Consider the following 27,215-nt stretch of genomic DNA (forward strand, 5'->3'; position numbering starts at 1 on the left):
ACTTTGTCTCGGACAATTCAAAATTATTCTCCCCGTTTACCTCGCTCGCCTCGCAGACGTGTCCCGTGTTGCTTATTAGATATTTTATTCGTCATCTATTTAAGTCGATTGCTTGTAAAACCGCTTGCTTGTGGAACCGTTTCTGTTCATTAATGATATAATATGTAAATGTATTTTAGAGGCAACCCCTTCCTAAAACTGGGTGACGTCTTATCTGGAGGCGCGTTTCATCTTTGTTGCCTTGAAAATTATCTATCTATATATATATATATATATATATATATATATATATATATATATATATATATATATTTATATACATATACATATATATATACATATACATATACATATATATATATATATATATATATATATATATATATATATGAAAATCGTAATGAGTTGGAAAATCAAGAGCAGTGAAAAACTTTCAGCCTCCACCGAGATTCGAACCACGGGCCACCCGCTCTGTACGCGGACACACTAACCACTAGGCTATGGACGCTGATTGTATGTCCAGAGGTTCGAAACCGGTAAGGAAGGTCGTAATTCCACTGTAGGCGTTTGTCACCTGTATCGAACAATACTAGTTGTGTTTTTGGTGACATATTTTGCCTTACTCTAGAGATCAAACATGATGCTAACCAACTCGAAAATTATTTGTGATTCCTAAAGCCGGATCTCGGAAGAGATACTTTGAACAGACTTAATACAAAATAGCTAATAAGTTAGAACTTTTCTTTTCTCCTCTAAACATTAAGTCGTTACCATCAATGATAAACATATTGATGTTAACTACATGTTAACACGATATTGGACTAACGCGCAGGTGTTTTTGCATTGCTCGTAGAGGAGTGAGGTTTTCTTGTTACCGTGGGTAACAGTTTAATGTATTCCTATAAGAGGTCTACGGACACCTAGAAACAACACTGTACTTATCACTATAATAGGCATTGCAAATCTTACAAATAGCTGCAACTACCATAAAAATCCGTCAAAGATTGACCATTTTACAATTTGTTTCATAATGTTAGGTTCACTGATCACCAAAAAATAGGTAATTATGCACATTAATTATTTGAAGAGAGTAACTGCCCTATTTTCTGTTATGTTATTGTTTTTACAACCTTCGTTTCAAGGACACTGAACATGTGCTTGTGACCTAAGGCAATTTATTAAAAATATTTTATTGTCTTCTTTGAAAACAGGAACATCCCATTATGCGAAATGACATATGTGAGCTTTAAAGTAGTGGTTCACTTGTTAAGTGCCAAAATAAGAAATTGTGACGAGCGCATCGCTCTACGTCATATTACATATTTAAAGAACTTCCCCAGATTTATTAAAACTTCAAATGTATTTTTCCGGAAAACAAATATAGATTTTCGAAAATTGTCAACAGGTTTCGAATGAGATAATCACAAAAAAAAACGTACTATATATCTGACAGATATAGTGTCCGTAGACCTTTAATTGTTATTATTGACTTATTAGTTTATGTTGATTTATTTCCTGTTTCTCTGTCAAGCAAACGGATCTGTAACACTTATAATTTCGGAAACGTGTTTGTTGTATCGGTAGCTTCTCAGTAAAAGTATTTCGATGGCTGGAAGAGAATCTCTGTGGAAGCCAATTATTGATTCTTTGTGTTTTTCCTGCCAATGTTATTATTGCAATGCGTGAAGCGAAACGATGTATTGGTTGGTATATGCCATGTACTGAGACCCTTAAGAAACAAAATCGTAATAACATCGCATCAAAATCCTAGATTCAGTTACAATATAAAAAAGGACCAATCAGTACGCAGCAACATGAATTTACTCTTCTTAGAATCAATAAATGCGAAGTAAATATGTCGATACGTGATACTTTGATATGCCTTATACATAAAGCACTGGTTCGTTAAACATTCCGAATTGAACCGAGTAAACGAAGTTTAAGCTTGATACGCATATAGCCAACCAACCAATGAAAACAAACAAAACACTCACATGCACACATTCATCTCTTTCAGTACCAACAATTTTAAGTATGTGCCTCCCAGCTAGCACAGCTGATTTTCAATAAGTCTGTATGTCAAAGTACGACCATGCTACAATCAATTGTGTTGGAATTTGAAATATCATTACACAGCAATTGCGATGACCGTTCATATCTACCAATACGCAGTGATTTGTGTGGGAACCAGTACCAATTCGGTTGAATCCATGCTGCGATGTCCCCCAAAGCAACCGTTGCATTTGTAGGTCATACATCCTGTCCTACTTGAAAGTTCAACTGATTGTATACATCTTGATATTTCCTTTACGAAAGTCCTAACCATATGATATATCATTTAAGAACAGTAGCTATATCAATTTATAATCGTTTTAAATATTTTCCAATTGTTCTGACCTTGCAAGGTCTTATGGTTTGTGAAAAGACGCTGCAGACTTGAAACGTATTCTCTTGTGTCAAACATTTAATAATGGTTTTGAAGAGATACATTTGCTACACTCCTTTTTGAAAATACCCTACTCAGTGTCTTGTCCCTTAATGATATACGATTGCTTGAGTATAACTTATTTTGACTGGGAAACGGGCAGCTTCTCCTGCAAGTTGGATCATAGTTGGTGTCTGTAAGAAGTATTTGGTTGGAGGCTCTCCGAAAGCTATACTTGAAGACTTTTATAATGTTCTGATATATTTTGATTAATCTATGATACCTGATGCATTTCGAATGTTTACCTAACTGTCTGAGTTCTATGTACTTAAAATGTCATTTTATTCGGTCAAACAAGGATGTTGACTTCATGTAGCCTCGCGAGCTTTTGCTTCATTTTTTGGCTGTTTTGTAAGCCAAGTTAAATACAAGCTTATCGATATACTTCAAGGGCGGAGTCACAGAGACTGAAATGCAATTCTCACGTGTAGACATGTAGAATTTGCTTTGATTTATAATTACCCCTTTATTAGTCATAAAATGATATCCTCTTTCTATTTTGTATATATTTGTGTAACATTTTTTTGAATAATTTGAAAACCATCCAAAACTGGAATTTGTAGTATTCACTTTGTCAGGTTATAGAGTTTGAAATAAGTTTATGGTTTATGTTTGCGATGCGCATCTTATATAACTCACGACACACGCACCTTTCATGAGAAATGACCCTTGACCCACCACTCACATACTCTTCCGAATCTAGGTTCATAATATACGAATGCAACATTGACTATGTATGTCGGTAAGCCTCGAAAAATGTACAATAAGGTTTGGTGAGACGTCTGTAAAAATCTCGTGACCAGCCCCCCCCCCCAAAAAAAAAATGCGTAACCCTTGTTTTGGTAGCAACCATAGTTTGTGGATCGTAGACTTATATCGAAGGCACCTGCCGCCATAGTCAGCGAATATGTCTGCAGATCGCATCTAGGGCATATCTCCTTCTCATCCACCGGGTTATGAATGAATCTATATACATTGTAAAATATCAACTGAGACACCGAAAACGTAATATCTATTATGAAGTACCGTTACATGTTGCAAATAATATTAAATATGTTCGGCAATTTAGACTATTGTCAATTGGTCACAAGACAAAAGAAACAACGTCAGGAAGTAATGAAGCTGTAGCGTTCCATGTGTGGAAACCGATAAGATATCATTAAGCTATGATGTTATAGTTAATTGCAGTTGTGTATATCCATATGCGCTAAGATATTATGAACCTTGACAGTTTCTGTACCAAACTGAAATATTCGATACAAAAGATCAGTGTCAAACTGCAGACAGGACTATATATATGTATTCACTAGCCGGAGAATATTACATGACACTCTTATACATTACACACTTTACAGAGGACAGAAATACTGTCACGTGAACGGTCAGAGGTTCTAAGAAGAAGACAAAAATGCGTTCATGTTATAACATGTTGTGGTATGTGTCCATTACTGTGTTGTTTATTGCGCACTTGTGGACAGGTGTCAATACGTGCACCAGCCTGTCTTCCATGAAGAAACGCTATCAACTTCGTAAGTTCAAAGTAGTTGTTTCTATGTTTATTTATTGATTTTTTTTTCTACGAAAGCAGTCGTAATGTAATTAATATCTGCAAAATTACACCCCTTTTTTGTTTTCCTTTGCTCCCGTTATGCATTTTCTTAACAAACTATTTCTCGGGGTATTATCACTGGTAAAGGTTGATTTTCTTTATCATATATTCGCCCAATTACGTTCATTTATATTTCATTAAAAGAGCTACGTTCAAAGTATCTCTTTCAAAATCCGGCTCTAGTATTCAAAAATGATTTTGAGTTGGTTAAAATTATGATTAATCTCTGTTTTAAAGCAAATATGTCATCTAAACAGGACTAGTATTGTTCGACATATGCAAATATCTACAGTGAATTTACGACCTTCCTTACTGCTTTCAAACCTATGTACAGACGATAAGTGGCCATAGCTAAGTTGGTTATGGTGTACGCATATGAAGCTTACAGGTTTTGTCACTGTTCTGGATTTTCCAACGCAATGTGTATTCGTTTGAGTGTATATCTGCTTTATCTGTTTTATCTGTTTGTTCTCCCAAAGCATGTATGTGTCGACCGCAACATCCTCAAGAAGCATACTGTGAGGCTGACTTTGGTGAGTATATAACAAGAACATATTACTCATTTGCTTTACTTGGAAGGGTATTCCGGTGGTAAGTTGCTGATTATAAGGTTCTTGTAATTTTTCTGAAACCTTTAGCGAAAATCACATCCTCATAGCAGTTCGTATCGCGAAGTTTTAAATGTTGTTATATATTGTAAATGCATCTGGTAATAAATGATGTCATCAGCGCACTTGAGTTGAACATGTACTTGCTTTTCTTTCAATTATTGAATCAATAATCCACCTAGGAAAATAATATTTCTTCAAAAAAATATACATTTCGATGATTTTCATTCAACCTGTCAAAATAAATTACATTCAAACATCCATTTTTCGAGTAATGGGCAAGACGTGGTTTGTATCTAGAATTGTGAAATGGTTGTTCTGAGAAAATCCTTTTACGGTATATGTGACCAACTTATAAACTTTACAGATTTGGGGTCGACATCTCATCTGATTGATACGTTTCGTGATAGTAATTGTTTCCTCAAAACCCTGAAAAATAAAACACAAAGATATAAAAGTAAAATATTGACTAACGAAGGTGCTGCAATCTTAACTAGTTTGTCTTGTTTGTCAACTAATTGGAAATACTCAATCCTTGACCCGGTTTGCTTTCATGCTTGGAAGGTGCAACCAGCTACCTTAAAGAAATATGAAAGTAATATTTTCTTGCTAATTTACAAAAGCAGAAAAAAATAAAGTAGAAAGTAAATACAATAAAAGCAGTATTTAACATAATCACTCTGAGCTGGTAGTTTTATTGTTTTGCGTTGTGTCACTGTCTTATTTTGGAGGTGCATTTTTTTAATCTTAATGTGTTTTGCTCTATATTGCATTTCTTATACAAGTGCGCCCGCTCCATGCCTATAATAGCTTTTACTTTCCTGCCATGAAGTATAAATATCGCCTTATTCAGTTTGTAACCTTTTCTTACAAGTTACAGACTCTACTGGATTACAACATAATGCATTATTATTTTCTTTGTTTTTAATTTTACTCGATACACGAGATGAAGTAAAGTCTAAGATTTTTCAAAATTTGGAACTTTCCTATTTGTTCGAGTTCCCTATGATCCAGGTATACACAATTTACATGTTGAACCTAGTAGACACATTACTCAATTATTGGTAAATATCACCATTTGGTAATGAATTTCTGTATACATTGAGGACATTTGCCTTCCGATGACAACATTTCAGATAGCTTCGAGAGACCTGCTTGTTGGCAAAGACCAGGTAAAAAACACAAACTTGTTGTCAGTAAAGTTCTAACAAGTGTGATATAATTGTCACAACAAAAACCATATTTAACGAAAATAATTTGCTTTTTATATGTAGTTATACTTGGACGAGTGACAGATGTGGAGAAAGTTGAGGCACCTTCGCCGATTATTCCAGAATACAACGACTATGACGGAACGAATCAGGAATGTAAGCACAATCATATTATGACGCGGTGGTGATCATCTCAATGTATGTGAGCAGATTTGGTATTCAGTTAACACTGAATAAACTATTACATTGAAGAATGTAAACATGTATAGTTAGTTGTAAATGATTATATGGAATGCAATGTTAAAAAAAAATGTTATATTTAAAAAAAAATCACAGTACAAGAAACATGAACCTTAACATTGATAATATTACTTTGGCGATAAAGGACCTGGAATTCTTTTGTTCACTTCCTCGGTCAGAATACAAAACAAACACACACACATATATTTATAAAACATAAAACAGAGAGAATCACGTCTTCTTTCCTATATTTTCATTGTTAAAACTGATAGTTGTATTAGCTTCAGTTTGTTTATGCGTGTATTTCCGAAACGTCGTAGCAATGTATATCATTTAAAATGAGTGTGTGCTACTGTTGACTTTGTTACACGAAACTTCTATGTAACATAATGCATATTGCAGTTGTGACATCAAGAATGGAAGTAAAGCGGGACCCTGTAGAGAAAGGAACTCCTTTTTTTTACGCATGCCATGTTGTTATTTATTTATTTATTTCCGTATTACACATTTATAGAACTTTTCAACTTACAGACGCATACCGATACAGCTCACGTCTCTACAGCAAGATCATTTATACGGTGGAAGTCGAGGAGAGGTATAAAGGAGATCATTACTATCTTGCCCCAATGGCACGGGTACCGATCACCAGTCGCTATGTAAGCGACTACTGCATTCACGTCCCCTTGTATATGAATTATTCATACATCATAATGGGTAAGGCTGCCGTCTGCTACGTTCCATTACTTATGTAAAAACATTCAGGATAAAAATCATTATAAATAATATAATTTGCCCTGACAATAATTACTGATAAGATAACATTTCACATTAGTGGGATGTCTACAAGTGTGAAGCAAATCTACACCGGCACATAAGCAGCTTGTAATTATGTCACAGCATACGTTTCCATTAACAAAATAATACGCCATTTAAACTATTTTAACAGGATAACCTAAGTAGGAATCAAGAACTAACTGTGATATTTATGCTAGAATGGTGTAATGTTACAACAAATAAAAGGTATTTAAAAAATGAATTTTGCATTTTAACTTGTTACCCCCTAAAAAAGAGAGATGAAGGACTTTGCCCTTCCTGACGTTGCTGCACATGACGGATTTAATACTTATGTGGCCCATCTAAATGCAAACTCTAGCCACGGGCCTGCCTTACCCCATATTAAGAAGAAATCATTACTCTGAATGTTTGTGCATCTCTGTAGACTAGTTTAACTCCGTGTACTTTCAGGAGTTCATAACCGGTTTTGCTATCTATTCAAAGAAAAAGTTAGCTATAGAAACTAACCTTAATGTTAACAAGCACAAAGTTTTCTACAATACAAGCAATGTGAAACTTATTCAAGGTGAACAGGAAAGTAAAACCTAAGTTGATACACCGTGTAAGGAAGTACTTACATCGTGTTATTTCCGGAAAAGGAAGTTATTCAGCGGTTTCTGTAATGCCCATAATAAAGAGGATAATCTAGATATATACCATATTTCCTTCCTCCCTTTCAAGTAAGCGCCTTGGTATTGAAATGAAAGCAACGTTTAATCTTATTGAAATAGAACAGAGGATTTAGATCCTTTTTCATGTCCCTCGGATTGCCTAATGTAGGGTGAAACTGGAGACGATTTGGCAGTTCTTATTTTCCAATATTGATAATTGTAACAACATTGTCAAGCCTACTGCATCCAATAATCACAACCCTGGGTTGAATTAGTCACCTGAAGGTCATTTGGTTGTTCTGCATAAATGAACTATTTTTGTTACTATAGTAATATTCCCATGAGACTTCATTATGAAAGAGCTAAAATTCAAACATAAACCCCGCCTAGTACCTTACTTCATTTGGTGTCTTGTTGGTTGTCATGTGTTACTTCTCTAAAGGGAACTAGCTCTTGCTTTTAAATGAGACATCATATGTCTAGTAATAGTGTAATACATTACGGTTGCCCGTCTCCATCTAGTTATATTGTTGTATATTACTGTTGCTCGTCTAAATATAGCAATATTGTTAAACATTACCGTTGCTCGTCTGCATCTAGTAATATTGTTATATACTACGATTGCTCGTCTAAATCTAGTTTTATTATTAAATAGTACTGCTGCTTGTATGAAATTATCCAGTTGAAATGTATCTTCCAATCTCATCACCTATGAAGACATTGTAAGTAAACTTCTTTATTATTAGCTTGGTACTCGTCCAAGTTGTCCATCTGAAGGCACGATAAATAATTGTGCTTAATAAAATATATCATAATTTGACCAATATATACAATCCACTTTGACAATTGACACTGGCTTCTAACAGTCGTAATGCATCATGGGTTTGTAAATATGACATCAATAGCACTGAGTTACGTTCATAACAACTTGAGATTGAGTTTATTTAATCTGTCTTATTACGTCATACACGGTACACTGGCCGGTACATTTAACATACTGGAAACTGTCGCTGATATGTGTTTTCTACCAGACACAAGACGTAGTTTCCTGTTAAGAGTGAATAATAATGCAGCCTATAGCTAACTTTACATTTAGCATGTCATCAATCACTGTGTGATTAAATTCAATCTCCTCTGTAACAATATTATAGGTATTCTTCATTATTACCAAAGGTTTCTGATTCAATTTAGTGTCAGTAACTGTCTGAGTGCTTACATTTCCTTTCAGGTAACCAGAGCACAGATGGTGAGCTGTTAATCGATAGATGCAGTTTTTACAGACTTTCTGATCAAGTCACCAGCCATGAGATTGATGGGTTTAGACGCCACTACAAGAAAACCTGTAACCAATGTATGGTACGTATTCTTGATTTTTCAAAGCAGAAAATTCTACGGAGGAATTCAGGGATTTAGAGATTTTGGTGTTGGTAGTCTTTTAACGCGAAGACAATTAATTTTAGTCTTTTAATACTACCAGTCTTAATAATATTAACAAAACTATTGATCAGAATAAAGTATTGTTACGTTGGAATGCGAGAGGTCTCGATAATTAATTTTTAACGAGACACAAGCCTGGGTTCGTTTCCGTAAGGAACACAGACAAATTGACAAGTCTAGAGAATTTGAATGAGAACGTAAACTATATTGAACAATGGAGTTTTAACCAACAACAACAAATGGTAATTACAAATATATAGAAAATTACTCACAAACTTAACAAGATAGGATACACTTTAAAACACGCTGGTCTCTTCCAACGGCGATATCCCTCAGCGGCCACGACCTTGATGACGACGATTCTCGGTCCGTTGTACCGCGAAATTCACTGGTCCTCGACGAAGTTTCTCGCGATCCCAGAAACAGCAGTCACCTTCTTTCCGGCGATGCTGCAAAATAGAAGACGGACTTCCAGCCACAATAGAGTGAAGCACAAGTCGAACTTCTCGCCGACTAAATATTACCAGAGTCAGTCCAAAATCAGCTTTATAGCCACCAACTCCTGGCGTAACGAACTTCCTCAACGGAGACAGAAATTCTTCACCTTCTCCGAAATAAACACTGGAAAACTGTACTTTCACAGCAAAGTCCTCTTCAAACTTCTGAATGGAAGTGTAAAATCAATCTTGTTATCGATATCTCAATCGTTCAGAAACTACTGGTAGTTGAGCACTGACGATATATAGTAGAATGGTATAGTAAGTGTCGTCGCTTGTATTCGTTCAGAAACTGAGAAACTCTCCGATCTGGGCGGGCTTTTATATACGATTCGCCATGTCAAGAATCCTCCAGATCTTTCTCAATACACCTGACCCAGTTTCTCTATTCTTGGAAGTCCTTTGCATATCTAGCGAACGTTCCAGAGAATCCACGAAGATTGCACAGCTTACACGCGATTTCACGTAAAGCGACTTAACCCGAGACCAGCGTGTCATCATAAGGAATATACCAGAACAATCGTGTATTATAACATTCTGACACGGTAACCCGACCCAATTTCTCAAATACTGATTTATCACGTAGGCAATTTTAAATACTTTCTATATTATAACATTAGGTTTCTCACTAGCAGTGACTAGCGTTAGGCTACAATGGACCCTCGTAACAGTATCAGTTGTTTTGAACACTTTCACAACATAAATGCTGGAAAATTCAGTTACGTTTCTTTCCATCCGTTAATCTTCTTTGAAGTATATATGCCAAACACATGTGTATACGTGGATAATTGCAGAAATAACAAGAAAACATTTATTCATAAAATGACTCATTTATGCCAAAACCTGAAACAGCTTAAGTTCGTGAAAATTTTTGCCAAAGGAAGTATCAAACCACTTTGCATTCAAGCATCGTCCATGTGTTCAATTTTCTCAAAAAAAGAGGGGACTACATTTCTAATTGACCCTTTTTACGTAAGGCTTAACACACACAATATAATATCAGTAGATGCTCTTACTTCGTATTAAACGTCCAGTTTGACAACAGATGATTTAAGTGCCCAAACTGCATAACTTATCTTTAAATTTTTGAATAAATGGAAGAATATAAATGTTTAATTGTCTTCAGCTTAGTTTCATTGACTTTTGGATATTTTGTTGTTAACATTTCATTTTGTTCTGTTGTATTTTGTATTATTATTATTATTATTATTATTATTATTATTATTATTATTATTATTATTATTATTATTATTATTATTATTATTATTATTATTATTATTATTATTATTATTATTATTATTATTATTATTATTATTATTATTATTATTATTATTATTATTATTATTATTATTATTATTATTATTATTATTATTATTATTATTATTATTATTATTATTATTATTATTATTATTATTATTATTATTATTATTATTATTATTATTATTATTATTATTATTATTATTATTATTATTATTATTATTATTATGTCAGTTTATAATTTAATCGATATATGGCGTGATAAAAATCCTTTTGGTAAACATTATACATGGAGTTCTAATGTAACTCCGGGCATCCACTGCAGGTTAGATTTTTTTCTGATTTCCAATCACCTGAGAAATTCCGTCCAGTCTATCCACTTTTCCCCGGGTATTCAATCCGACCATTCTTTTTGTATTTTAGTCATAACCCCTGTTATGATGGTTAGGGGTCCTGGATTTTGGAAAATTAACAATTCGCTTTTAGACGATTCAGCTTTTGTAACCCATATCGAGGATATTCTTAGATCTGTTAATTATGATGCTACTGGTGTAACTTGGGATTTTCTTAAATACAAACTTCGACGATACTCGATGGTTTATTCCAAGGAAAAGGCCAAGAATAGGCGTCGTCGAGAAAATGATTTACTCAAGATTATTTCAAGTTTGGAGCATAAACTGTTTGTAAACCCGTCAGCTTTTGTCAGTTCCCAACTAAAGGAAGCACAAACTGAGCTCCTTAGCTATTACAATTTTAAATTGCGTGGCACTATAATCAGATCGAGAGCAAGATGGGTTGAGGATGGGGAGAAAAATAGCAAGTATTTCTTAAGCCTTGAAAAGAGAAATAAGATTCATAATACGATTTCCACTCTGAAGGATGATATAGGCAGAGAAATTGGTGACCAAAAAGGTATTTCGGATGAAATTTTGGATTTTTATTCAAACTTATATAGCTCACAATCAGGATCGGCTGATGCCTTTTTTAGTAACCTTCCTGACTCTAGTGTATTTGATTTTGATCTCAGCGTATGTGAAGGGGAGCTTACATTAGAAGAATGTTCGATGGCATTAAGTTCTATGCCAAATGATAAAAGTCCTGGCTCTGATGGATTATCCACTAATTTTTATAAAACGTTCTGGCACTTAATAGGCCCTCAAGTGGTTTCAAGTTTGAATTATGCTTTTCGTACAGGCTTACTTTCGTCTGAACAATCCCGTGGGGTTATTTCATTAATTCTCAAGCCGGGTAAAGACTCCAACAAACTTGAAAACTACCGTCCAATTACTTTACTCAATACTGACTATAAGATCGGTGCTAAAGTTTTGGCAACTCGACTTAAATCTTGTATTTCTTCTCTTGTAGGGTCTACACAAACTGGTTTCATTAAGGGTCGTTTCATTGGCGAGAATATAAGATGTATTTTGGATTTAATTGATTATACAACTGACAGTAAAATTTCGGGGTTTTTGCTTTTTGTTGATTTTGAGAAGGCATTCGACAAGATTGAATGGAGTTTTATTCAGAAAACCCTTGCTTACTTTAATTTTGGTGAAGATTTTAGGAAATGGGTTTCTGTACTTTACAATAATAGTATGGCTTGCGTAATCAATAACGGCTACTCAACAGGTTACTTCCGTATTGGTAGAGGAGTTAGGCAGGGTTGCCCCTTGAGTCCTTATTTGTTTATTTTATGTGCAGAACTCTTATCACTTAGTGTTTTGTATAATAAGGAAATAGGGGGCCTTTGTGTAGGAAACTATAATTACAAACTTTTACAGTATGCTGATGATACTGTTTTCGTTTTAGATAGCTCTAGAGGTTCATTGCAGAAAACTTTGCAAATTTTAAGTGACTTGAAGGAAGCCTCTGGGTTGGTTATCAATTATAATAAGTCTGTTCTTTTTCCTCTTGGCTCTTTTGCTCGTGATTGGCCTTTTACTTCATTCAGTGGTATTGCCGTTAGCAGTGGACCAGTTAGTTATTTGGGCATTTTCTTTACGAACAATAGAAATGATTTGTTTGAGCTTAACTATACTCCAAAGTTATCCCGACTAAAATCATGCCTACGCTCGTGGTCTGTCAGGGATATGACCCCAATTGGCCGGAATACCATAGTTAAGTCTCTTGCCCTTTCGCAACTTGTGTTTCTATTCCTTGTCTTACCTAACCCTCCCTCCAGTTTTGTTAAGGATGTGGAAAGAATAATCTTCGATTTCATTTGGTGTGGGCGCCCTGACAAGGTTAAGAGGAGTACTATGATTAATAATATTGATGAAGGAGGACTAAGGGTTACACACATTGATAGTTTTATGAAATCCTTAAAGTGTACTTGGGTTCGCCGTTATTTTTCTGTTAATGAGAGCCCTTGGAAAATATTTTTCACTATGGTTTTGAAGCCATATGGAAATAAATTCTTCTTCCAGTGTAATTGTTCAAAAACGGATATTAGTTTTATTAAGAATATTTTTCTCCGCCAAGTTTTGGATGCTTGGTGTGAAGTATCTTATGCCCCACCTAATAATAATTTTGGAAATGAGTATATCTGGAATAATTCCAGTGTAAAAATTAACAGTAAGACCATTTTTTATGATATTCTGTTCAAAAAGGGGATTATGAAAATTGCCGACTTTTTTGATGTTAATAATAGACCTCTTGATTTCCTTACTTTTGTTAGGACCTACAATATTGGTAATTTTTCGTTTATTCACTACTGGGGTTTAATTAAAGCGATTCCTCGTCATTGGAAAATCGGCTTACAGGATACCGATAATAACCCTACTGTCAGTGAACTCTTACTTGAGAAAATTATGGGTAATTATTCCGTTTCCCACATACTTTATCCGGTTTTTCTAAAAGGGGTAACCTCTTTGCCCACCTCACTTAATAAGTGGAACACTGTTTATTCTTTTGAATCTGAGCAGTGGGCGATGTTGTTTAGGATGCCATACAAGAGTATTACTGAAGCACGTTTGCAATATTTTCAGTTCAAATTTTTGCATAGAATTATCCCTACTAAGAAATTGCTTTTTAAAATGAATATGGTAGACTCGCCAAATTGTTCTTTTTGTAAACTACATGAGGAGACTATTGAACACCTCTTTTGGGATTGTAGCCTGGTCTCCTATTTTATTTTAGATATTGAGAGACGACTATTGAACAAGCAGTTTTTCTTTTCGAAAGAAGATATTTTCTTTGGTTTTCTATATCAGGAATACAGTCCATATAATTTTCTAATTTTACATATGAAGATTTATATTTCTGATTGCTCAAGAAGGAATGTACAACTAGACACGGAAACATTCTTTTATAAGTTTAAGTTTGCTGTAAAAGTTCAACAGTACTGTAAGAAACGCTATTTATATGATGACTTAAAAAACAGCTTCATTCTCGATTAATTATTGCATAACAACAAAATTACATTTGACATTGTATGTTTTTGTATATATACTATCGAAGAAATAAACAGGAGAAAAAAAAAAAAAATATTATTATTATTATTATTATTATTATTATTATTATTATTATTATTATTATTATTATTATTATTATTATTATTATTATTATTATTATTATTATAATTATTATTATTATTATTATTATTATTATTATTATTATTATTATTATTATTATTATTATTATTATTATTATTATTATTATTATTATTATTATTATTATTATTATTATTATTATTATTATTATTATTATTGTTATTGTTATTATTAGTATTATTATTATTATTATTATTATTGTTATTATTATTATTATTATTATTATTATTATTATTATTATTATTATTATTATTATTATTATTATTATTATTATTATTATTTTCATTATTATTATTATTATTATTTTCATTTTCATTATTATTATTATTATTATTATTATTATTATTATTATTATTTTCATTATTATTATTTTTATTTTCATTATTATTATTATTATTATTATTATTTTCATTATTATTATTTTCATTATTATTATTATTATTATTATTATTATTATTATTATTATTATTATTATTATTATTATTATTATTTTCATTATTATTTTCATTATTATTATTTTCATTATTATTATGTTTAAGGTCTGCCACAACACGAACGGATGTGGATATGATGAGACTGACGGGTGCACTGTTGGGAAGGAGATGGATATCGGTCTTTATTCTTTTAATAAAACACAATGCGAACATAAGTATGCAAGATGCAGTAGGAAGAAGCGAACGGGGAGGTGTGACTGGATCGGTAACGGAATCTTTAGATATTGTGAAAGAGAGAGAAGGAAAGAAATACGATTATGATCAAATTACCGTAATAAGCATGCATGGGCAGAATACGTATAGGAGAGAAGAGAATGCCTTGCGTAGAGAGGAGGTATTAAACAGGCAATTGTCATGCTAGAGAGATGAACAGAAGAACAAGGGAGCAGAACGGGAGGCCAATAATGGATACGGTATATACTAAAGAAGTTGTTATTTCTCCCAAACTACAATTAAATAAACTTGCATATTGAAAGGACTTGTTAATATGTAACTTATTATAGTTGACCGAACTGAAATCAAAGTATTTAGCAGAGTGTATCTCGAAGACAATAGAAATTAACGTAAACTAAGCAAGCCAATATAGATTTGATAAACTGTTAATAAAGAAAACGACTGGTAGAATGACCCAGAGATTTACCAAATATTGTGGATGTTCTTTTTTAAATCTGTTCGAAATATGTTAGATCAACAATCAATATAAGTTAAAAGGTCATTTAATGTCACTTGATGCTAATAGATTTTTGCGCAAAGTGATGAAAGTTATTACTCCTTTTTTTTAAGTATATCATTGTTTGTGTCAAATTGAAGCAGGGATACTCTACGGAGGGATGGCGAGTGTCACTAATGCTTGGTCCCTGTACCAGAGTTTCTGAATGCATTCCATTGAAATTGAACATCTCTCTTACACATGCAGTTTGAGAAATAAGCTCGTGATGAGAGCAAATGAAATAACCAAACGACCACTGCAGCTTAATGTCCATTGCCTCTTTGCTCAACAGAAGAGCTTTTAATTACATATAGAACGTTGCATCTTCTGACTGTGTACACAGTGAGTCTCATGTGTGTTTTTATCCAATTTACTAAACAACTTTGATGATTGTGAAAATATATATTATTTTATGTTGGGTGACTAAATGCCCGGGTCTGTCCTCAATAGAGTACTTCAAGTTGCACTGAATAGTTTTTCAACACCTGGCTGTGCCTCCAAAATTAAAGGAAAAGAAATCTTTTCCAGTCGCACCTACAGATTAATTAGGTTAAATAACTACAATATTTATAACTTTTTTCTTAAATCGTTGATAGGCGATGTCTCTATCCGCTTATTGCCACGGTTGACGATTTTATTGTAGAATAGTCAAATGATGTACATTTGGGAAGCGAAAGAATTCTGCATTGGAAATCTGCAGTTTATCTAAAATTTAGCAATCTTTAGATATTTCCTGAGGAAATCACAGCTTGTTACGATGATATAAATATATACGCGAACGTGACGGAATGTTGCGAAGTTGTATTCAGTGCTTTGTCAATAATCTCGGTTGCCTTTGTCATCTAGATGCATGTTACGTTTAAGAAACTTCAACATATTTATGGATTTTTGTTTTGTGAATTTATCTTCAGCTCTCATGTTCGACTTATTTGTTCATATATTAAGTGATACGTTGATAGGATTCAAATACCTGGTGTGCCCATTTGTCATTCCTTCTGGTTAGCAATTGTTGCTTAGGAACTAGCCATTTATCACCCTATTTATCAAACAGTCTCGGATAGCGACATTACGAGCATCAAAAACAAACCTGGTACCAGCCATTACAAGAAACAAACGTTGCGATACGGAATATTTGCTTGGATTGCTCCGCTGCCGTTTGTTATTACGAAATTATTGTTTAACTTGTCGAATGTAACAGACAGCCGTACGTTAGGAAATAACCATGTGGAGATGAAGAATGCGGTCGTATTTATAGTTCCGATGGTCACCATACATATGATTTCTTTCGCTTTCTTGGTCGATATCTTAATCGAAATTAAGATGAAAAAGAATGTATCACGTGCTTCCGGCATCAGACACGTCCATCTTGTAAACGTGGAAACACGGGTAATGTCTTCTTTTCGTATATTTGTTTTGTTTTTCTGTGTCCAACAATTTATTCTCCTGACTAATCCCTTAAATGAATAATTCGGGTTTATTACAACACCATGTGAGAACATTTAATTGTTTCATACTTTGACTCAAAGTATTGTTCATTAACCTTTTCAAAATGATTTCCCCCTCTCAACCCCTCCCTCCCTACCCCAACCGCATTCAACTGTTGCATTATCAAATAAGACGCTAAAGCATGGGAACAGGCATAAGGAAGAGTTATGAATTAATAGCATACCTACAGCGCCATTTCAGGTCAGACGGCGAAGTAATCTATAATACAGAGAGTAAACAAATGGAACTGATTAATCATCGTGTTAAGTCAAAACAATTTCGCATGTTGGTACTACTTGCCTACAGACAATTACGACCCTCTAAGTGTTAATCATGTAATTACAGTATTCTGAAAAAATATGACATCACCAACTTCTTAAATAATATGCCTAAAATTAATTTCACAGTTCTGATACCTGTAAGGGTAATGATCGATGTAGCATTATAAGGCATATGGGTTATCAAAATAATTCATAAAGTTGCAACTTACATGGTGGTAGTATTAAATACTGCTTAACAACTATTGAATTACGTTTTACAGTTATTACTTAGAGGCATCATGGTACTTAATCACGTAATATAACTTAGGGATACGCATATTTAATACCACATAATCAATGACTGAATTTCACTTTGCCCAACCATTTTAACACAGACCCAATGGAATGTACCGTTTGTATCATAACTTAGGTTAACTTGTGTTCCAAGCATTAAAAGTAAAGTTATGGCGTTTGGAAGGAAACTCAGTAACTAGAGTTAACTAAGTGTCACAGGTCAATCAACAACAATTAATCTCTTCAGCTTAAGCATCATGTTTCAGTGACGTCAATGAACTCATTCATGTTTTGACATGTTAAGTCCAATGGACCTTATCATTCTTCTGATTCCGTGTATGTCTTCCAACTTCCAAGTAATGGTCATTATTGATGGTGACGTCACGAGCAATCTGACTGGATAAAAACTCCGTATTTGCAAACCTGTTTGGGAAAAAATCGTACCCCAGCTCCCGATAGTAGGTCCTGTAAGGGAATAGGGTGAAGGTTATGTTCGGATGGGAAGAACAACCTTCCATTCACAGTGGGAATTATATTTGACCCGAGAAACGATGATGTTAACCTCCTTAAACAATAGAGAGAAGAAAAATAAAACGATTATATAATGCACCTTGAAGAATATCTCTTGTAGAATTACCCGTAGGTCATTCGAATGACAAGAGAAGAAAATATAAATTAACTAGTCGTCGAAATACGTTCAAGATATTGTTGACGTTCTTGTTTCGGCCTCCAATGCGACCTGAGTGATGTAATTATTAATTATTTCTGTTGGACTATCGTCTCTTACTTGTCATTGAATAGTCAATCTTTCTGTATACAAAATGTCTACGGTTCTGCCGAGATTGTATACTTTCAACATCAGCCTCGCTCTCTGCACAATTATCTTCTTAGTTTACGTGACACTTGTACAATTTTACAAAGTATAAGTTGCTGTTTCACACTTCCTGCACAATTCAGTACAGCAAACTTAAATTACAAAAGTATAACTAACCGCGTCACTGAATTCTGCGTAGGTCACAACTAGAAATAGTGCTTGATTGTGCAATTCGGAGTAACATTGTGATTTCAGTCCTCATTTAGTCCAAAAGGAATTATAGCTACCGTATAGTATGTGAACACTCAATGTTGAACGTCAATTACGACGATAAGTACGGTTGTTCTGTGTTTCATAAAAGCATAAATCAACCAAATTGAAAGTGTACCTCTATTGAAGATGAAATTAAAATATTAAAACAGGTAAAAAATAACCAACTTTAAAACTTAGCCTTCGATAAGTTCCCTAGCTTAGTGTCACTACCAGTAATAGTGAATATCGTTTTCTTTGATGTAATCGTATCGGTGTACATATAAAATGGAAGCGCTTAACGTATGATGTGTATAATATATGTTTACTATCGATTTGCAATGTATACGTGTGGTTCTTTGCTTTTTAATCTACCAAACGCCACGACTGGATGCATAATTACAACGTTATTTCTATGCAATTGTCTCTGTTACTCTGTGCGATGAATTCCATGCAGGGCTGGTGTGTTGATTTTTGCGATTTAAAAGTAACACCTAAATATAATTCTTGCTCGCTACAGTCATGCATCAATGACTCAGACAGACTGCTATGTAGGACAGACTATGTAGGAATCTGTCGGTTAGCAGGATCAAAAGAATAAAGCTAATAATATGAACTAAAAGAGGAAGTTCAAATTACTATGACGGGTAGAGGTGAAGGTTGGATTTAATCAGTATTAGTCTTTAAGGACAACTTTAAATTCTAAAAACTTATATTACCCCCTTTGCTACTATTCAAGCTATGTATACATATAACAGAACTATGCACTGGATTGCTAAAAACGATAACAAATATATACCTGGCAAGTGATATATGCCACCTGACATATCCCTACACTTTACTGTATGACATTAATGCTTAACCGAAGTATGTACATATGACTGTAGAATTTAGAATTCCACTAAGTATAGGAGCCCTCCACACACAAAAAAAAATAAATTTAATAAACTTATGCAGAAAGCGTGAGTTCATATCTCCGCTATACTATGCACCATTGTGCATAAAGGCACTCCTGGTTGAGTTAAGTTACACGTAAAGTGGGTTTTAAATTCAATATCGCAGGTATCTTGTCCCATCCGCTATAGTAAGCAGGTGTGTTTAAAGTAATGTAGTGCTGTTTAAATTCACTCATCGCTGTTAAAATGCACACAGTAGAGGTTTAAGCATGGTTAACGTAGTATTAATGTACATCAACTAAGGTTACATGATACATGGGTATGAGATGAAATATAAGCTGAAGTTGAATAGCATTGGCGGTGAAGGACTACATGATCTTCAATTTCGTCTACATTCCACCCTTTCAACGTGTTTTAAACAATGTTGTCATCTTTCAAATAAAAGTAATGGACATGAGGGGAAAGCAACAGCAAGGTAGATCAGGTCACCGTCTTACATCTATGGAAGTCTTCTTAAAATGAATCATTAAGTGTACTATCAGCCCCCCCCCCTTCCCACGCCCCTACACACCCTACACCCTTCTTTAAATGTTACAGCTGTTTCTTCTGTAAGCTTTGTTTCAGCTGCATGTAATAATATATGGAAGGTAACAAGAACAAGAACAACCAATACATCAGCAGTGACAGTGCTGTAATCTATGACAGTCTTCATCGAATGATTTTTCAACTTTACTTCTCACCTCCCCTCCTATTCTCCACACAATTCTCTTTAAAATGTATGAATAGTTCCCATATTCAAAGTGCGTGTCATAACCAACGATCGTTACTTCAGGTCAATTCGAAAAGGCGTTACAAAGGCTTTACGTCACCGTTGTATAAATTTAGTAACTGACGTTTCCATGCTGTTGTAGATGTATGAGCTCCACCTCAGTTGGATAATTATGAACTACCTGCAAACAAGTACATATAAACGTTAGCTGTGTGAATCAAAAACTCAAATCAGAGCGTATGGCACGTCGGTTGCAACACGGCTATAACGGTAATACATGATGTAGTGGATATTTTTCCCGACATGGGTATATATTTCGGATTGATGTCTGCTCAAGTTGGATACATTTACTGGTTTTGCCATTAAATTTCGTTGCTGTTACAGTTACATTGGATTTAGAAAGGCTTAATCTATTGCACTATGCTATTTTATGTTCATCACAGCGTCTTCAAATGGACACTACCTCCCACTTCTAGGACGATTCGATACCAGAACCAATAATCAAAGATTGAATATAACAATACATGATTTCCATATTATTGAAACAAAAGGTCATTGAGTCAATGATATTTACACCAGAACCAAGGACATCCAAATAAACTCTCCTTTGGGTAAGTAAATAAGGTTAATATATTGTATTAATAAATGAAGGAACTAAGGGAGGTGGGTTTAGTACAGGACCTGGTGTAACACACTGCCCCCTCCACACATAAGCAAAGACACGATATAACATCATTTCGTGTCAATTTATATACAAGTTAAATGTTCCATTTTGGTGAGTTTGTGTGTGTGATCTCCCTTTTCTTTAATTTAGTTGATTTCGAACTCATCTATGTGGTGGTATGCTTTCTTCTTTGTTTATGTTAACTTCACATTCCTATTGCGAAATATACAGTTTTAATTTGTGCGGTCGTATCTAGGAACTTATGGAAAATAATGTATGAAAGGTCTCTATGAGAGTTAACGTACCTCCTTCCCCTCCACACTCTACCTTCCCCCATCGGCGGTACATTATATAAGTCACGTGTACTTTGATTGGTTAGTCACATATCGATAACTAAACAAACCTACACTTGTACAAGTACCTTAAAAAGTTATATACAAGTAATGGATTGTACGAATCAATGAAGGAATTAAGGATGGTGGAGATATTGCACGACCTGATGACATACAGGAAATAGAGAAGTGTAATTTGGATTGTTGTGTCTAGGATTTTAGGGACGATACATTGTCCTAAGTCCGTAAAGAGTTAACGTATCCGCTCCTCCCTACAGTAAATGAGTCACGTGTCACACGTAGGATGAGACAGCTATCTACAACTAGAAAACCGTTACTTGCACAGGTACCTCCAAAGTGTATTACGTCAATATATTGTACTAATCAATGAAGGAAGTAAGGAAAGTGCAGGGTGGTTTGAACTTATCTTTGTGTTTGGTTTCTTGTTTGTTCTTCACCACTTTCCCCAATGATATCGTTGATTAACGTGTCATGGGGAATAACATCACGTCAGTAACAAGACTTAAACTAGAATAGTTCCATCTTTTTTTTTCACTTTTTGCACCTCAAACGACCTACGAAATCCAATCAACCATTAAATTTGCTTTGCTGACTGCAGTGAAAATCTCTCCTCAAACATTAAGGGTTTTTAAACTCAACACGTAGCAGCTCGTATACTAAATATAATATCCTGCCAGTTCCTTTTCGTCGGAAATGTTGCGAGTCCACCAGAGTAAATCTTTACTTTTGCTAATTCAAAATAACTTCTGACATCCAGTATAACAAAAATCGATTTCTCTCCGTCAGTTCATATAATTATTGTTGTATCCGTGCAAGTTGTCCTTTTAGAAAGTGTAACTTACAGTTGTGTGTCACAGACATACACAATTATTATTAAAGCGAATAAGGTGCATCAGCCAATATAAAACCTTAGAATATTCATTGACTAAAACATCAGTTCAAATTTATAAACAAATATGATGGCTATATTTATAATTTTACTGTTATTTATCTAATTAGCAGTATATATAAAGGCTACATTATTACAATTTTCAGGTACGATGGCTACCAATTTCAAGCATGTGGTAGAAACAGCAAAGAAGAAGAATTCAACAGGTACGATTATCAATATATTGAATAACAATTGGAGATTCCACATCAGAAAATAACATCAATGGGGGGGGGGTGCGAGTGGCCTTTCGGATTACTGATATTCGTTCAAACGACATCTCTTTGCACAGGATAAACACTAACATCTGGAATATACGTTCCATGGGTCCTTCTTAGCATTCACTAACATCTAGACTATACACAGTCTCTTAGACTGGTATGCAATCCGTACAGATCCGTTTGTTTCTTCATTTTTGGCCTACATATGGTTATTTCTACCATTTCCTTCTCATTCGTGAATTAATATGTATTTTATTTTAAGTTTAATACACGTGGAGTGTATTGTTCATGAAGTGGTCATGAGACCCCTTACACCTGATGTGGAATATGTGACAAGTGAATTATTCGTGTTATTGTTTATTTTACCTGGTTTTGGTAGCTTTAAAGCTAAATCAGTTGATATCCTAACTGAAGAAAATAGTTTGCACCTTGCAACCATATTTAATTATCCACCCGAAAAAAATCGATTTGCTGCAAAATAAGGATAGTCGTAATTACCGTATGGTTTAATATATGGAGGAGAGAGGGGAAATCACTGAAACAGATATCACGACTCTTCTGCGTGCTTCAAAAGCGCTTAACCTCCATGGGATACAGACAAGGGTGCAGACATTGTTCGAGCTTCATACAGGTAAACGGTGTACAGGTGATGATCAGTCTATGCAGCAGCTAGAAGGTAAGTGTATGAATCTCAAAAACATTCCGTGTGCAATATTAAAATATGGTTATAATAAATCACCATCTCGCTGGAAATGGATTCAATGTACACTTGTCATACCAGAATTCCAACGATACAATTGAAACATTAATAACAATCAACTAATATGAAGAAGTAACCAAAAAGCTATTAAGAGTCTAATTTAATTCGCTTCACACATTAACCTTATGCTAACAAAAACATTAGCACTGTCTTCATTTTTACTTCGATCTTCTCTCAATTTGGGGATTACGTATTTCCGATAGATCAAACTGGCAATCTGGATCTCGGTTCAAAGGGATCTTCGACTTCTGACGTGAGTAAACTTAATTATTAAGCCTATATATATATATACAAAAATTTATACATCTTGTGTAGCTTAACATTATATAAAACATTAAGCTGACAGGTGATAGACCAAATCGACGGCTTATCTGACTATTTCTACGTTTTTGTACTTATTCAAGAGGTATTTGTAATTGGAGTATATTATATTAATGCCAATGGATCGTAGTGATTAAACGACTATGAGCATGGTAACCAACCTGCTGGATCGTTTTACCTTCCACATGGTCTACAAAAAATATCTCACACATTCTATTTTCATATTTTTCGTCAATTAAAAGTTCTGTAATTTGGTATATACTCACTTGGGGTTGTATGAACCATCCTGTCTGTCAAAAAATATAAAACAAATGTTTTTTTTTTATTTATTAGCCTGGAAAAATAATTCACAATCACATATATGAAGAAATATTTTTCATGACTACGTACTGTTGTCTAATAATTTAAAACAAATGTGTTTTCCTTTAATCTAGCTTACCAGTCTCGTGCTAGAATCATTTAACTCGGCGGACCGACAAAGCATAATCCTGGAAAATGGAGATCGTCTACCTGTATCGTCCACCTTAGAGGAACTACACATACGAACAAACAAGGGGAAAGAATTTACCCAGGAGCAAGTAATAGGATTATTATCTTATGGAACACAGTGCCGACGGTTACATAAATTGTCGTAAGTAATCACATACCACTTACTGTTATGTTTCTATTCACGTTTACTTACTGAATGATAACTTACCAATCTACGGAACTGTTTTCTTGAATATAACTTGTTGCAGGATGATTGATGTATACATACTTACTATTAACGCGTACGTACAAGAATGCAAGGATTTTGACGTATGTAATGTTTGTGGATATGAGCATTATTAACATTATAGCTTTAAGAATTAGTCGATTTCATAAGTTTCAGTTGGTATAATTAATATTACGGTTATATCACAAACATGACATTATAGTAACATTACAGATTTCAGATTATCATAAAATGACTTAATCAATTAACACATTCACCCGCAAACCACATTTCCTTACAGATTCATGGACTGTTTGCTACCTCTGTCATTTCCCAGCGATTCCCTTTCCTCTATTCCGAGGTTACTAAGCATTGAAGGTGAGAAGATAGCCACAACTAAATGTGTTACTCATCACAAACAATTGTGGGATACTAAAACGGGTGATATCGTATTATTGTAAAAGTCAACGAAGAATATCAAAATATGGTAACACATACTCCTTGTAAGTATGTGTGTACACGTTGCATGTGTATTTACGTGTTTGATCGATACATTTTTTCATTTGATCGATAACTGTTTCATGATTATTCTTCACAGTTCAATGGAAACCGTCTGAGCTAGGATTGCATTTAGATTGTATCAGAGGTAAATGGATTTCGAACTCCAAGGAAGCCACAGCACTTGAAGTAAGTCTTTTACAACTCTCTTGTGTATAATGATGCCTATATTGTTCGTTTGTATCAGGATTTGAGCAACGAATTCTTACATTCTCGTTAATGCATGACCGGTCATCCAATTAACACCCACTTAGGCAAACGGCATCATGGCACCTGGTACTTGTGCTACTGTAAGTCAAACGGAAGTTTACTAGTTAATTGAAAGACATGTAATAACAATATTTTGATAATTAAAAATACAAACTTTTGATTACAAATTTATCTTTGTTTCGTCGATGTAATCCGTATAAACAAATAATCAGCTCTATGTAGATACATGGTGCTGGCTCCATTGACGTTATCATGGAAGACCATTTCATCGAAGGCTATCTTCGATGATCCCATTCTTCGATACTCACATTATATTCAACTTGGAAATAGAATTCCGTGAAATGAATGCCAAAGGTAACAGTATACTTAACGTAGCCTAATGTTATGTATAGTTTTTTTAAAGGGATTAAAACGAGAAGCAAACGTACCTGACAGATAAGAATAAATGCATATAATATACTGTTACTGCAGTATTTAAACGCATTAAAACTTAAATAAAATATCATTTAATTTATTGCGACTTAAATTTGTTTTAGTCATTTAGTCAGCCTACATTTCATTAATCACATTGAGAACCACGATAGTTTTATTTCAACGTTGTATCCTTCTTCAAGTAAAGTGTATAGCATATTACTCCAATCAAATACTAAAATATGTAATTACTTAATTCAACGGTTAATAAATTCCTGTTATTGCGAAACTTTATTTTAAATACAGTTTAACAGCTCAAGATAACTTCATAAATGTCATTTATTACCATTATGTTTTTTATAAACATTTTTGGGATTCGGCGATATATTTTCAACCTATGTAGAAAATGATTTCAACATGTTTGGCATGATAGTAAAGTTTTATACTACATTGTAATAAGCAGGTTGATAAGCTCAACGTTGTCAGACATTACATCATCATAAAAGTAACAGTGCATGTTAACAAGCAAAACAAATAAAACAAACTACATATAGGAATTTTTTCCTTCCTATTGACATAAGCTGATTTGATTAATTTCAATGGTGTAATGTTGAAATTTAGAGAATCTGTATAGCAACTCAAAAAGGTATTACGTAATTTTGCCCATTTCTAATTTTGTTTTCTTACATGTAAAACTTGAATACAGTAACTTCGCATTTAGCGTAATTTCTCCTTCAAAATAATGCATTACCGAGAGTACATATGGGTGATAACTGCATATTTTGTTGATTTTTTTCAAAAGCTTAAAGTCCCCTTATTAATTATAACCATCCTGAACCTTCATACATGGTTGGTGTTCCTCGTCAATACGGAATTTTCCTTTTTTCAAAACATCACTTTTTTGCTACGGTTTTTTAACTTTTTTTTCAGACTGATCAAACTTTGCAAGAAGGTTTGTTTCTTATACATATTGTAGGTTTTTGCGAGATAAGTGCATCTTACCAATATCGGTACATTTCAGATTAAGGTGGCATTTTTGAAGACGTCACAAAGAGCACAATTTTCGGATATCTACGTTTTACGGTTTCATTTATTAAAGTTCGTGTCACTTCTACGCTTCAGGAGAACTAGATATTACAAAAACTTAAATAAAAAGTAATTACATATGTAACATACCCAATTATGTCGAACATTAACTGTTAGTAAAATATCATCAACTGTTATTGTAGAATCATGTTTCTTGTATTGGTAATTTCCATTCGTGTTTATACCTGATTTAAATATCGGCCAGCATAATAAAAATAAATAAATAAATGAATAATCACACTCACTAAGTAGTGAAAAGTGTTCAACCAAAGAATGCTGTAATGTTATATTCAATGAATTAAACGTAACATTGTCTTTATTATTTCTAATTAATTGGATCCAGAATAAGCAAACTAAACTTTACTTTACAGGAATTCATTTTACGTTTGAAATGCGTTACATGCATCAACATAGATGAGACCGTTCTTATGTGCATTTTACAGAGATTTCTACTGTTATTCAGTTACTCGTGTTGTTTTAGTCGTTGTGAGTAATTTTCAGATTTGACAACGTCTTCAAATACACGTACAAAAAAAAATGGGATTTTAGAAAGACATAGACACATGCAATGCCGTTACTGACATATACGTAACCACATTGAAGACGTCTACACATGCGTACAGTTTCATCAATCACACGCTTTTCAAAATTGGAAGCTTTCCTACCACTAGAACATGTAAAAAATGATAGATGCATAGT

General features: G+C 33.9%; 2 protein-coding genes across 8 annotated transcripts in view; both read left to right on the forward strand.

Annotated features, from left to right (window-relative positions):
• Positions 1 to 27,215, forward strand: part of LOC139983274 (uncharacterized) — a 147,593-nt gene that overhangs the window by 69,189 nt on the left and 51,189 nt on the right. The window contains exons 1-7 of one of the 7 annotated variants that reach the window (XM_071996733.1): positions 15,757 to 15,885; positions 20,754 to 20,921; positions 22,363 to 22,422; positions 23,440 to 23,489; positions 23,992 to 24,188; positions 24,553 to 24,629; positions 24,850 to 24,938. The exons of 5 other annotated variants lie outside the window; for them this stretch is intronic. In XM_071996733.1, the coding sequence (XP_071852834.1) occupies positions 22,368 to 22,422; positions 23,440 to 23,489; positions 23,992 to 24,188; positions 24,553 to 24,629; positions 24,850 to 24,938 (468 nt within the window). In that variant the 5' untranslated portion in view covers positions 15,757 to 15,885; positions 20,754 to 20,921; positions 22,363 to 22,367. Of the gene's footprint in view, positions 1 to 15,756; positions 15,886 to 20,753; positions 20,922 to 22,362; positions 22,423 to 22,466; positions 23,153 to 23,439; positions 23,490 to 23,991; positions 24,189 to 24,552; positions 24,630 to 24,849; positions 24,939 to 27,215 lie in introns of those variants that run through there. One more of the 7 variants, XM_071996732.1, reaches the window with a different exon arrangement.
• Positions 3,785 to 15,136, forward strand: LOC139983292 (metalloproteinase inhibitor 3-like). Its single transcript, XM_071996754.1, has 6 exons — positions 3,785 to 4,014; positions 4,574 to 4,627; positions 5,977 to 6,069; positions 6,685 to 6,867; positions 8,827 to 8,954; positions 14,880 to 15,136. Exons 1-6 carry the CDS (start codon positions 3,894 to 3,896, stop codon positions 15,093 to 15,095), a joined length of 795 nt encoding a protein of 264 aa, XP_071852855.1. The 5' UTR covers positions 3,785 to 3,893; the 3' UTR covers positions 15,096 to 15,136.

The sequence above is a fragment of the Apostichopus japonicus genome, chromosome 16 (assembly GCF_037975245.1).
Source record: "Apostichopus japonicus isolate 1M-3 chromosome 16, ASM3797524v1, whole genome shotgun sequence".
In the NCBI taxonomy this organism is placed as follows: domain Eukaryota; kingdom Metazoa; phylum Echinodermata; class Holothuroidea; order Aspidochirotida; family Stichopodidae; genus Apostichopus; species Apostichopus japonicus.